The sequence below is a fragment of the Telopea speciosissima genome, chromosome 4 (genome assembly GCF_018873765.1).
Source record: "Telopea speciosissima isolate NSW1024214 ecotype Mountain lineage chromosome 4, Tspe_v1, whole genome shotgun sequence".
NCBI classification, from domain to species: Eukaryota; Viridiplantae; Streptophyta; class Magnoliopsida; order Proteales; family Proteaceae; genus Telopea; species Telopea speciosissima.
The window spans coordinates 11,184,119-11,197,052 of NC_057919.1; the positions used below are offsets into that span (position 1 = coordinate 11,184,119).

At 39.5% G+C, this 12,934-nt stretch overlaps 1 protein-coding gene across 2 annotated transcripts in view; it reads right to left on the reverse strand.

The window, feature by feature from the left end:
• The window catches only part of LOC122658035, a 117,027-nt gene that overhangs the window by 36,819 nt on the left and 67,274 nt on the right, over nt 1–12,934 (reverse strand). For both annotated transcript variants that reach the window (XM_043852887.1, XM_043852886.1), the window contains exon 18: nt 8,928–9,016. In XM_043852887.1, coding sequence (XP_043708822.1) covers nt 8,928–9,016 — 89 coding nt within the window. The remainder of the gene's footprint in view (nt 1–8,927; nt 9,017–12,934) is intronic.

Sequence of the window (12,934 nt, forward strand, 5' to 3'; positions counted from 1 at the left end):
GTTTTTCTTTGTAATGAGAAACTTTAATGGGCCTATTGTATTGCTAGAAGTTAGGATACGGGATTTAAGTCTTTTCCCAGTAGCATTAGGAGTTTTAAATTCAAATCGGTTGTTCGTCCTAGTTTCGTTAGGATTTTGTAGTAGTAATTTTCTTCATCACTTTAGTAGATCAATTATGCTCCATGCTAGTGGAGATTGATTTCTCTAAATGCTATCGTGTATTTCTTGGAAACCCTAAAGAAGATTCCTCAGGTTGTCAGAGGTGAATTCCTTTCTTCATCTTTTGTTTTCTGCTATCAACTTGGAGTTACAGCAGCTTCTACAAGTTTTCTACGATTCCCTTGCATTTTAAATTTTTTATTAACATTTCTTTTAAGTTCTGATCCATAATCAATTCCAATGCATCCCCTATTCCTGTTATCAGAAATCTGACGACGACCATAACAGCACTAATCACACCACCTTAGGAGACTGAGAAACCAGTCCTAGTCTTATTTGATCATCAGCCTACTGTTTCCCTAAACCCTCACTTACTGTTTGAAAATTCCTGGGTTTTCTGAGGAATAACCTCGCCACTTTGGAGGAAGCTTCTGTGGTTCTGTGGTTCAGGCATCACATCTCCAAATAACCCTCACTCTTATCTGGAGTGAGCTTCAGTCTATCAGCAGAAGGTTGCCTTCTAGGGGACTTGGAATGCTAACAGCTCTCCTGCATTCTCCTCTAAAGGAGCTTGGAACCTTATCCGGCAGAAAGGTCCGATGGCTATTTGGAGGAAGCTTCTGTGGTTCAGGCATCACATCCCTAGGCACTGCTTCACTGCTTGGAGGGTCTTCACTGAATGTCTTCCTACGCAAGCCTTCCTTCGCAGGCGGCACATCCAGGTGTCCAGTTCTTGCTGCCTTTGTTGGAGCAACTCGGAAGACTTGGCTCATTTGTTCTTTGATTGTCCAGTCTCCAAGGCCATATGGAAAGGCATCCTCTCCAAATGCTGGCCTGCCCAAAGAAGGATTCTCAGTTTCTCTAGAGAATGGCTTTGGGTTGACATGACCTATGGAGGAACTTCTGTGTGTGATTCAGTGGGAAAGATGGCTTTCTGTGCTGCTATTAGTCACATTTGGATGGAGAGGAATATTAGGAAATGGACCTCCAAATCGCGTACCTTTCAGCAGATATGGGATTCCATTTCCTTTGAAATCTCCTCAAAGCTGCTGTTTGCCCCTCCCTCTTTTTGTAAGGACACCCCAAGGAACAGGCTTATTGTTGTCTCCTGGGGTCTCTCTAATGTTTCTCTCTCTTCTAGCTCCTGTTAGCTAATGCTCTCCTAGCCTTGGGCTCTTGTATTCCCCCTTTGGAGGCCTTTTCTTTTTCTTTAGTAATTATATTCTTTATTCACCCAAAAAAAAAAAAAAAAAAAAAAAAAAAAAACCTCGCCACTTTGTTTATTCCTTGAACTGCTCTTAATCTAATCAAGTTAATTTATTTATTACGAGTCCAAATTTTGTCCTAAACCTAGTAAAGTCAATTTTCAAAGCTCAAATTAGGGTGAGGGTTTCCGTCTCCGCATTAAAAGTATAAATGATCCAAGTAATCAACGTCAAGCAATTAATGTTGCATGGTTCTTGAGCGTATCAAAGTGAACAAATAACATATGAATTAAGTTTAGAAGAACATGTATCCCTCTCTATCTCTCCTCATTTTAAAAATTCAGCTTCCTTTGTCACATCACATGACTCTCTTTCTTCCTACTGTAGAGGGAAAAGGATCTTCTAGTGCTGCACTGGTCCCCCCAAATGGTAAGTTAGGGGCGGGGGATGAATGCAGGATTAGATTCCAAGCATATCATATGAACAACCCACAAGATTTACCAGTGAACCATGTTGCCACCATCATACTGGTTTATCTTTTTACGCAAGGAGAGAGGTTTCGGTTTCGAGCCTGGTTTCGTGAAACCATGAAAATTCGGTCAATGGATGGTTTCAAAGCCCAAATAGCCAAATTAGGTCACAAAACTTTTAGGAAACCCTATTTTAGGCCCAATAAACATAGTGGAACCCTTAGAGGCTTAGACTGTAAAAAAAAAACTCTAACAATGGTGGTATGACTTTGGAACCTAGGTTGGTAGTATACGTTGCACGCTGCTGTATACATTTCTCTAATATGGCCTATTCCACACAACTTTCAATCTTGGACAAACTACCACAAATGCAGTGAATCGTCAGTTTGTCACTTTCTATGCGTTCGACAACTGCCCAACAACTTCTTCCATGCTTGAATGGGAGTGATTCAGCCAAAAATAACTCAAAAAAAAATTCCACAAACATTGAGCCAAAACAAGTGAAACCAACAAAATGGGTCAAATTTTGACCCATTTCGTTCAAAACTGTAGATTTTATCTTAAAAAATTGTATTGTTTCGGTAAAAACGATACCAAAACCACGCATATTGTCGAAATTTCGACTGAAACCTTGCACTTTTTACATATCACATTGAGTTTCGTTTCAATGTCTTGTGAAATCAAAATGTTTCACAAAATTTCGGTAAAACCTTGAATATTGTTTTTATGTTTCAACAAGCATTTATCGTAATATGATGATTTCGTTTTATTCTCAATCCCAAAAAAAATAAGGGGGAAAAACTTCCCAATACATTTTAGAAAGCTGGATAAGCAATATCTGACTAAGAAGCTCTGGCGTAAACTGCAATCCGAAATGGTTTATTGGATAAAACTCGCATTCATGACATGCTTAATTGAATAATCACCATTCACTTAACCATATATTCAACAAACTCTTAGCATGTTCCATGGCTGCCAATGGGTTGGCTGGACAGAGAGTCATGTATCTTAGTGTGTGTTTAGGGTTTAGGGAGCAGCATCCCATAGTGAGGCGTAGGCAACTTATGTGAGTTTTCTTGATTTTTTCTGTATTAATAGTTGTAGGTTTGCCTTTCTCCCTTGGACTGTTGTGTCTTTGTACCTTTCTCTTTATAGATAAATTGTTACTAATTGAAAAAAGAAAAAGAGAAAAAAAGGGGGAGGGGAGAACCTAATATATCAAAACTACTTATCTGAAGTCTATAAAGGTTTCAAGGGTAAACTTAGTGGCATATCAGTACATCTTTTTTTATCATACACGGAAGAAACATCTAGAGATGAGCAATCAATAATCCCTGCTTGCTAGCAGGTGGATCAGGGACTTGGATGGCACTAAACCTAACCTAAATGTCGCTTCTCATCTTATAAGAAATGACCACAAATGATTGTTGCATTCTGCTTTCACTGCTTCATCTTCACTCAATGCAACTACATATAAGGGTGTCAAACCATAAACCGAACAGGTCAAACCATCCTGATTGAGATCGATTCAAAATGAACCGAGCCAGTATTGGGTCGGGCTAGGTTTATGATTAAGGGTACCATTCAGTTTCAGCTCGGTTCGGGCTAAACTGACGGGCCATAGATTAGCCTGACAGATAGGCCCGAACCGAAAACTGAGCCCGACCCCCAAACCCTACGAATTCTGCCTAATCCCTACCAAAAACCAATCCATGCCTGATTTTCAAACCAAACCGACCCAAACCCAACCCAAACCAAAACCAAAAAGTCCTTAACGGTTTGGGCTCAGTTTCCCTATAAGTCACACCACCAACAACTCAGCCTTATCCCAACTAAATGGGGTCGGCTACAGTAGGGAAAACTGAGGTCCTCACAAAGGGAAAGGAAAGTAAGAGGAATGAAGAAATGGAAAATGAAAAATGAAAGTAAGAGGAAAGAGGATAGCCAAGGAAATCAGGAAAATCTCAGGTAAATGGTGTCGACAACGAGAATCCTTGCCCTCCAATAGGACTTTATTTGAGGTCAAACTTGGCACAAGACCCAGCCTATGTATGTCATTCTTCACAACCTCGCCTATGTCCATTTTAGGCCTCTCCCTAGCTCTTTTAGCTCCTTCAATCAGAATCAGATCATTCTTCCTTACTAGGCCATCCCTAGGCCTCCGTTGCACATGGCCAAACCACCTCAGCGACATTCTCTGAGCTTGTTGCTGATTGGGGCAACTCCCACATCAGCTCTAATACGGTTGTTCCTCACTTTATCCTTCCTAGTTTTACCGCATATCCATCTTAACATCCTCACCTTTGCAACACTTAGCTTCGCCCCCATACATCATAGCAGGTCGGAATACAGTCTCGTAGAACTTCCCTTTAAGCTTTAAAGGAATGTGTCAGTCATACAATACTCCGGTCGCACCTCTCCACTTCATCCATCCCACTTTAATTCTTGGTGAAACATCATCATCTATGTCACCTTCTTTGTGTATGATAGACCCCAGATATCTGAAATAGTCACTTGGCGGTATCTCTCTCTATTCAAGTTTCACCATGTCATCATCCATCATAGTGTGACTAAAGTTACACATCATATACTCCGTCTTTGATCTACTAATCTTAAAACCTCTTGTTTCCAAGGTAGAGCTTCACATCTCTATCTTAGCGTCAATCCATGCTTTTGTCTCATCCACAAAAACGATATCATCGGCGAAGAACATACACCACAATACCTCGTCTTGGATGTTTTTGGTTAATTCATTCATGATAAGCGCAAACAAATAAGGGCTTAGGGCTGATCCTTGATGTAACCCAACCATAATTAGGAATTCTGCCTTGGCCTCCTACAAATCTCACACTAGTCACCACACCCTAATACATATCTTTAGTTACATCTATATATTTACTCGACACCCCTCTCTTCGCAAGAACATGTTGGACTAAATCTCTAGGGACGCTATCATAGGCTTTCTCTAGGTCATAAAGACCATATGGAGATCCTTCTTGCTAACTCTACATCTTTCCATGAGCCTCGTCAGTAGGTAGATAACTTCTGTCGTGGATCTACCTGGCATAAAACCAAATTGATTCTTTGAGATATGAGTCTCTCTTCTCAGACGGGCTTCAATAACCTTCTCCCAAAGTTTCATAGTATGACTCATTAGTTTTATGCTTCTATAGTTATTGCAACTTTGGACATAACCCTTATTTTTGTAGACCGAAACTACAATGCTTCTCCTCCAATCATCTGGCATTTTACTTGTGATCATAACCTTGTTAAATAACTTGGTTAACCAATATACCCCACATACTCCTACGGCCTTCCACACTTCTATTGGGGTCTCATCCGGGCCTGGTGTCTTGCCTACTTTCATCTTTCTTAAGGCTTCTTTGACTTCTGCCACACCAACCTTTCGTACGTATTTATGAGGTGTGGTGTCTTGATGACTAATGCAATTAACTGGTTCGGTCATATTCAAACTATCTCCATTTAGAAGTTCACAAATATATTCATCCCATCTCCTCACAATGTTCTCATCCCTTACCAACACTCTTCCATCCTCCTCTTTTATACATCTCACCTGGTCGAAATCTCTATTCTTTCTTTTTCTCACTTAAGCTATTTTATAAATAGCTTTTTCCCATTCCTTTGTGTTTAGATTAATATAGAGCTCCTCATATTTCCTCACCCTAGCCATCCCCACCATCTTCTTAGCCTCGTTTCTAGCCTCATTATACAGCTTTTTATCTTTTGTTTCTTTAGTCAGTTGCCATATCTTAAACCTCTCTTTCTTGGTCTTGATGGCTGCTTGGACCTCCTCATCCCACCACCAAGTCTCCCTAGGGGCCTGACGCCTACCCTTGGCTTCCCCTAGAAGGCTAAAACTTCTTTGGCAACCTTCTTAATACAAGTTATCATCTCATTCCACATTACATCGGTGTCTCCCTCGAAGTCCCACTTTCCTTATTTGATCACATTTTCAGTAAATGTGCCTAGGGACTCCCCTTTTAGTCTCCATCATCTTATCTTAGGATACAAAGGTTCCCTCCTCCTACGCTTCTATGCACTGAAGCACATATCCAAGGCTACCAATCTATGTTGGGTGGTTAGACTCTCCCCAGGAATAACCTTACAATCCTTTTACAACATTTTGTTTGCCCTTGTAGTTAGGAAGAAATCTATTTGACTGCTATGAATCCCACTTTTGTAAGTAACTAAGTGTTCCTCTCTTTTTTCCAAGAAAGTGTTCACAATGGATAGATCATAAATTGAGGTCCCCTCCTCATTCCTCTCCCCAACCGTGAACCTCCATGGACACCTTTATAGCCTCTACAATCGCTCCCAACATGACCGTTCAGGTCACTTCTGATAATAATTGTTTCATCTTGGCCAAAACCCTACATTAAATCATCCATATGGTCCCAAAAATGGGTGATTGCACTTACAACTTCCATCCAATACTATCTGGGATGCGTAAGCGCAAACGATATTGACAACCTCTTTCTCCAACAATAGTTTGATGGATATAATCCTATCACTCAATCTTTTACCTCCACTACATCTTTCTTTAGATCTTTATCCACTATTATCCCCACTCCGTTTCTGTTACTTTGGTCTCCCGAATACAAAAGTTTGAAGTCGTCCAACAATTTAGCTTTGTTATCCTTCCATCTAGTCTCTTGGATACAAGCTATATTAATCCTTCTTCTCCTCATAACATCTATCAACTCCAGGCTCTTACCCGTTAAGGATCCAATGTTCCAAGAAGCTAATCTAATCCTATGTTTCTGGGCTGGCATAATTCCTCTCACTTGCCCTTGCCTACTTATCACCGCATCCAGGAGTCGATGCCGAGCGTCGCATGCGGCGGACGCCATAGCCAGATATGGACAAGAAGACATGATAACAAGAAAAATAACAAGAAATTAGAAAACAAGAAGAACCATGCAAAAAGGATCACACCGAAACTGAAAAAACCGAACCGCCCGATTGACACCCTTACACATTATAAAGAGATTGTAATGCTATGGCAGAAACATACTTCACAACCCATATAGCAGGGTGTTGCAGTTAGAGCACAATATCTCATATATGTAAAGGAGAAATCTATTACATCATACATTGCCTCCACAGATTGTCTGTGGCTGTGGAGTAACTTGATCATAATCAAGACCTGATTTTCCTACTAACATAGTGGAAAAAGAAGACTGCAAAAGACACATTGCCTTCTCTCTGTTAAGTTTATGCTTACATTCAAGATTCAAGAGTAAAGAGAACAGAAGAAATGTTGTGCTTCAGCCACAATTTAATAAGAGATCAGCCTTAGCTACTGCTCTGACCTCTGAGGAGGTAGATAGGAAGGCTGTAAGTGCTGTTATGGTGGTACACAAGGCGTACAAATGATAAAACAAGTTGAGACATCGACATTGTGGGAGGAGATTTTACATACCACAACTGCCTTTTCATCAACATGTAAGCCACTCAATCCAGAGGAGGGCATGCTAGTAGTGGATTTATTGCTATATTTGTTATTTGTGTGAGTTCCACTTTCTTCGCAGCTAGATCCACCTCACATGCCATTTGGTGGTGTTCAGGAATCATCAAAGGATGTAGTTATGTTGGATGAGAGGACCACCATAGGCCATCTCTTGTTTTTATGTTAGGTTACAGAATATGAACAAAAAGATACTTGATTAAGATAAGTGGTGATGAACCAAGAAGTTCCTCTCTCCTTGGGGCCCGCGGGGAGGGGGTGCTCCAAAACCAGGAAAATATGAATGAAAAATAATTCAAGAAGAAGATTCAAAAGATGTCACACACTCACATATACTCGGTCAATTTCACTGACAGCTACATTTTACAAAGTGGAATTTTTATGAGGTTTTGATCATGGACAGACTCCCGCCGTAGGGGGTTTCCAAAGATGTGAGTTACCCCCATCTTGAGGCCCACCCCCTGATGTTATCTATCTATATATAGATAGATAGATAGATATAAGAAAAAAAAGAACTTCAGAAAGGAATGATTAGTTATGTGGTGTGAAAAGAAAATTATAGGGTTTGGTGTGGTTCTTGATGACACCACTCACCTTAGCTTGTACACATTCACACTATTAAGGTATTAATATTGATTACCAAATAAGTTTAGCAAACCAATAGCATGACAATCTGTCATTGACAATCTTTGAGAAAGGAACCTGATTGGTCTAACACATACAGCATGTCAATATGTCATTGTCTATCTCAGTATTTTGTAGACTGTTTGGGAACCAAACAGTGATTCATCTGAGTGTTTTCATAGATTGTCTAGGCAAGTAAACCATGATTGGGGTATTGGACTATTTGAAAGGCCAGACCTGAATGGTCTGTATAACCCCAGGGATTAAAAGACAATTGGAAATTGTTGAACAGCCCATGGATTTTCGGTTCAAACAATCCATTAACTCAAATTTTTCTTGATAGTTGTTGAACTTTTGGGCCATAGGCTAGTTAGTCATATACATCATTTAAAAAGAAAAACTAATTTTACAAATATGTTCATTAAGAGATCAGCAATTAGTCATATTTTGATTTAACACTTCAATTTTAGAATACGCTTATTAAAAGATTTAAACCAAGAACCTTTGACACTAAATATCGCGGCATTAATCACTAGCTTAGCATATTCTTCATCAGGCTCTTTAGGTTGTTGGACTGTTGAACCATCAACTCCACTGCTAGGCAGAATGGTCCAATACCTAAATGTCCATCTTTTGAAAAATTGTCAATCTTCTGGCTAGATAATGATGAAAGAGCTTATAATAAGGGCGGAACTATGACTTTCCCTCCCTTGTCCCCACTCTAATTTGAACAACTCCCCACCCAGTCCCCTCAGCTCCCCCCCCCCCCCCCAAAAAAAGGAGAAATCCTAGCTCCACCTCTGGTTTTGATGCGAGGAAGAAGCATGTGAGGGGTAAAAAAGCACTTTATACTTTTATAGACAGACATCCATGAATTTCACAACTAAACAAAGGTACAAATCAAAAACAAAATAAGCATCTGAGCATGCATGAACATTATACAACACTTCAAGAAATGTCAGAAATCAAGATTGAACATGCCTGAAATAGTCATTGGGCAACAATCTTCATTCTGCTCACAATCAATTAAAAGCATTCTTGCAAGTCCTCCAGAGAGCAACCACATGCCACTGAAAAAATGAATGAATTATCTTCAACAATCATATGAAAATACAATTCAAAATAAAAATAAAAAATCAATTTCATAATGTTCTACTGAGTCCTAATGGAACTCAGAGGCAGCCCACTATTTTTTCTTTAGTACTTTTGTTTTTTTTTGTGTTTATTTGTTTTTGTTTTTTTTAGGTAGCTACTACTGATTGTTGGATGCACTGTTCTGCCGTATATTGCCGATTTCTGGTACACTCCTTCCCTTATCCCTGTTTTTATTCTTCTGCATGCATTGAGGACACTGCATACTTTAAGTGGGGGGGGGGGTGAGACCGATTGGCAGATTTTTATTTTTTTGGCTTTTGGTAAGTTTTACATGTCTCTCTGTTACTTTGATGCGAAACGCGGGAGAGAGAGACTTAGGAACCCTAATATGAAGTAATGAAAACCCTGTTGAGAGGACAGTAGCTAGTATGTGTCCTAAGGTGGGTTTTGACTCAGACAATAAGAGCCCCATCGTGTCTGAAGGGACGGACCACCTGGTTGTCTTGTGTTTCTTTGAGCTTTTGGTTAGGAGCTGAGACCAAGTTTAGTTTTGGTGTGACATAAAAAAATATATAAATAAATAAATAAATAAAAGTAAGAGTTGAATTCCTTGGAGCTAGACAAGGCACTCTGCCTCAGGAAGCGAGGTGACTTGATCGACACTCCTTAGGGTGAAACCTCTGAAAAAGAACTCTAGCATCACTATCCTTGTGGATATATGTAAGAAACAAAGCTACCAAGTAGCTCGGGTGTCTTGTGTAGTGACCCTGCATGGCATTTGAGGAACAGTAGTGGAGTAACAAATGGAGTTCATTATGAAAAAACAAAAACAAAAACAAAAAAGAAAGAAAGAAAGAAATGTCATTACCTTGGTACAATTGTATGGTCAAAAATGCTCCGAAGCCTAAAGTCCTTGGTGCCCTTGACGTCATGAGTGGTCTTACCTTAAGTAAGGTGGTGTTTGGAAGATATGGGAAGATTCCCTAATTAGGATGTTTACCTGTTGCTAGAATCAATATTGGGTAATAAGAGCTTAAGTGTGGGGGTACCTTTGTCTTCTTGATCTTAAGTAGAACATCTTAGTTTCAAGTTTGGTGTGTGCTTCTTACCCATTGTCAAAATTTAAACCTGCAATCATGAATTTTGTGTGTATATTCCATGCAAATACTCACGAGACAAAACTCGTCCACTAGGGGTAACCTAGGGATTTAAAGGCTTGTTGCACATGCTAAGTGCAACAGTCATTCCTACGAAAGTGAGTTAGGTTTTTTTTGTTTTCTTTATTTTCTTTTTGCTCGAGAACTAGCAAAATCTAAGTGTGGGGGTATTTGATGAACACATTTATGTGTGCAATTACCATTTAATTCTGCATTTTTATCTGCTTAGAATGGAGCTACCTTGGGTATTTTCTATCTTTTTCAGGGTACAGGGGTATTTTATGCGATTTCATGCTATTCTGGACTATTGGGCATCATATCTTCAAATTTACACGTAAAGTGGTTCAGTTTCTTTTCATGGTTGCAAAGAAGGCTGAATTCTAAGCAAGATGGACGTGTTGCATTAAAAGTACGCATTGGTTTCGGAGTCCATTCATGCGATTATTCTTTTTGGGCCAGAAAAGAATAATGGACCAGAAAATGAGTTGAAATCCAAGCCTGAGCCCAGAACCAAGGAAGATTGACTAGCATAATATAAGTGCGCCCCTCCCTCATTGCTAGACGAATTTCCTCTCCTATTTTCTCTCTTCCATATATTTTATTTATTTATTTATTTATTTATTTACTTATTTATTTATTTTCTCTCTCTCATCCCACTCACATCTCCCATCCACATTCCTTTTTTTTTTTACTACTTTATTTTTCTCAAACCCCACACGATCCTCTTTAATCCCATTCCTCCCAAAATATCTCTCTTCCATCTCCGAAACTAATTCCCATCATTCCTCCATCTCTCTTTCTCCTCTCCATCTCACACGGTTCTCTTTCCTACATCTCTCCCATCTCCTAATTCCTCTCCACTATCTCCCCACTCTCACACACATGCTGCCCACATCTCCTTCCCATGCTCCCACATCTTTCAATCCCTCTCTCCTAAAATTTCTCTCCTCTCTCACATGCCACCCACGGTTTCACTTCCTAAAATCCTCCCTCTTTCCTAATATCACTAGTCTCCTCTAACTCCATCCACTAATATCTCTCCCATTTCTTCACAAAAATATAATATATAAAAAAAAATGAAAGTGGATGGGAGATGTGAGTGGGATGAGAGAGAGAAAATAAATAAATAAGTAAATAAATAAATAAATAAAATATATGGAAGAGAGAAAATAGGAGAGGAAATTCGTCCAGCAATGAGGGAGGGGCCCACTTGTATTATGCTAGTCAATCTTCCTTGGTTCTGGGCTTGGGCTTGCATTTCAACTCATTTTCTGGCCCATTATTCATTTCTGACCCAAAAAGAATAATCGCATGAATAGACTCCGAAACCAATGCGTACTTTTAATGCAACACGTCCATCTTGCTCAGAATTCAACCCTCTTTGCAACCATGAAAAGAAACTGGACCACTTTACGTGTAAATTTGAAGATATGATGCCCGATAGTTCAGAATAGCATAAAATCGCATAAAATACCCCTGTACCCTGAAAAAGACAGAAAATACCCAAGGTAGCTCCATTCTAAGCAAATAAAAATGCAGAATTAAATGGACAATTGGAGAACAAATCCCACAAAAAAAAAATTTCATGCATATGCAGTTCATGAACATAGTAAGTTCGGGTACGGCAATAATACGGGAACGGATACATACGGCAATTAATTGGCCCATACGACAATAGCACGTTTTCAAAAATCCGATGGAATAAAACGGCTACGGCAATAATAAGGGAACGGATACATACGACAATTAATTGGCCCATATGGCAATAGTATGTTTTCAAAAATCCGACGGAATAAAACACGTATGGCAATGATACGGTACGTGTTTAATACGTGTTTTAATATTGTTGCTCTGTAAAAGTACAGGAGCAAAAATACGGGTTTACCCTAGTAAAAATAAAGGAGCAAACTGATTTTTTTACAACTAAATTCTAATCTCTCATGCCTTCATAAACACTTAAAAGTACGGTGAGAAGAATGAGTAGATAGGTGAGCACGGTGCCATATTTTATGGGCAAGAGATCTCTACTTGGTCCCATGGTTAGAAAGGTTATCTGAGAAGAAATCAGAGTTGCGGGGGAGAGAGGAACACATAAGAAGAAAGGAGGGGGAAGAAGAGTGCAAACGCAAGCCACGCAAAACAACTATTCTAGGACTCTTAACAAAAAAAAATACAACCGAAAACTTACTAAACTCGTCCTATGTATTCTACCCAAATTAAAAAATCTCCTTGCATAATTATCTCAATAAAATCCTAAATATCCTACTAGCCCAAAGACTCAAGTTAGACACGGTTCATCTCCATCTGGGTTCCAAAACGGGTTTGGGTTGGTCCAACTTCCAAGACAGTGCATCTGCATCAATTCCCTTGGTGTTAAGAAAAACACGCCCTCGAGTTTTGTAAAACGAGAGAATCAACACCACTCGATCGGCATCTACAAACATTAGCTTTGATGAGGCGATGATTCAGCGCATCTCATGATCAACCGCCACGATCTTCTAATGGTTGTTAGCAAACGATATCACTTCGATGGAATTCTGATCGTAGGATTTCACAATTGAAATCGGACCGTCAATCAATTCTTCAACTATAACCTTGATCAGACCGTTTACTTTAGCCTGATTGTCACTTCCGTTGTCCATCTCTGATCTGTTGTCAGAAGATTCAATCATACTTGACACCGTATCATAGAACCGGTTATAATTATTGGCAAGCTCCCGAAAACCTGTTTTCAAA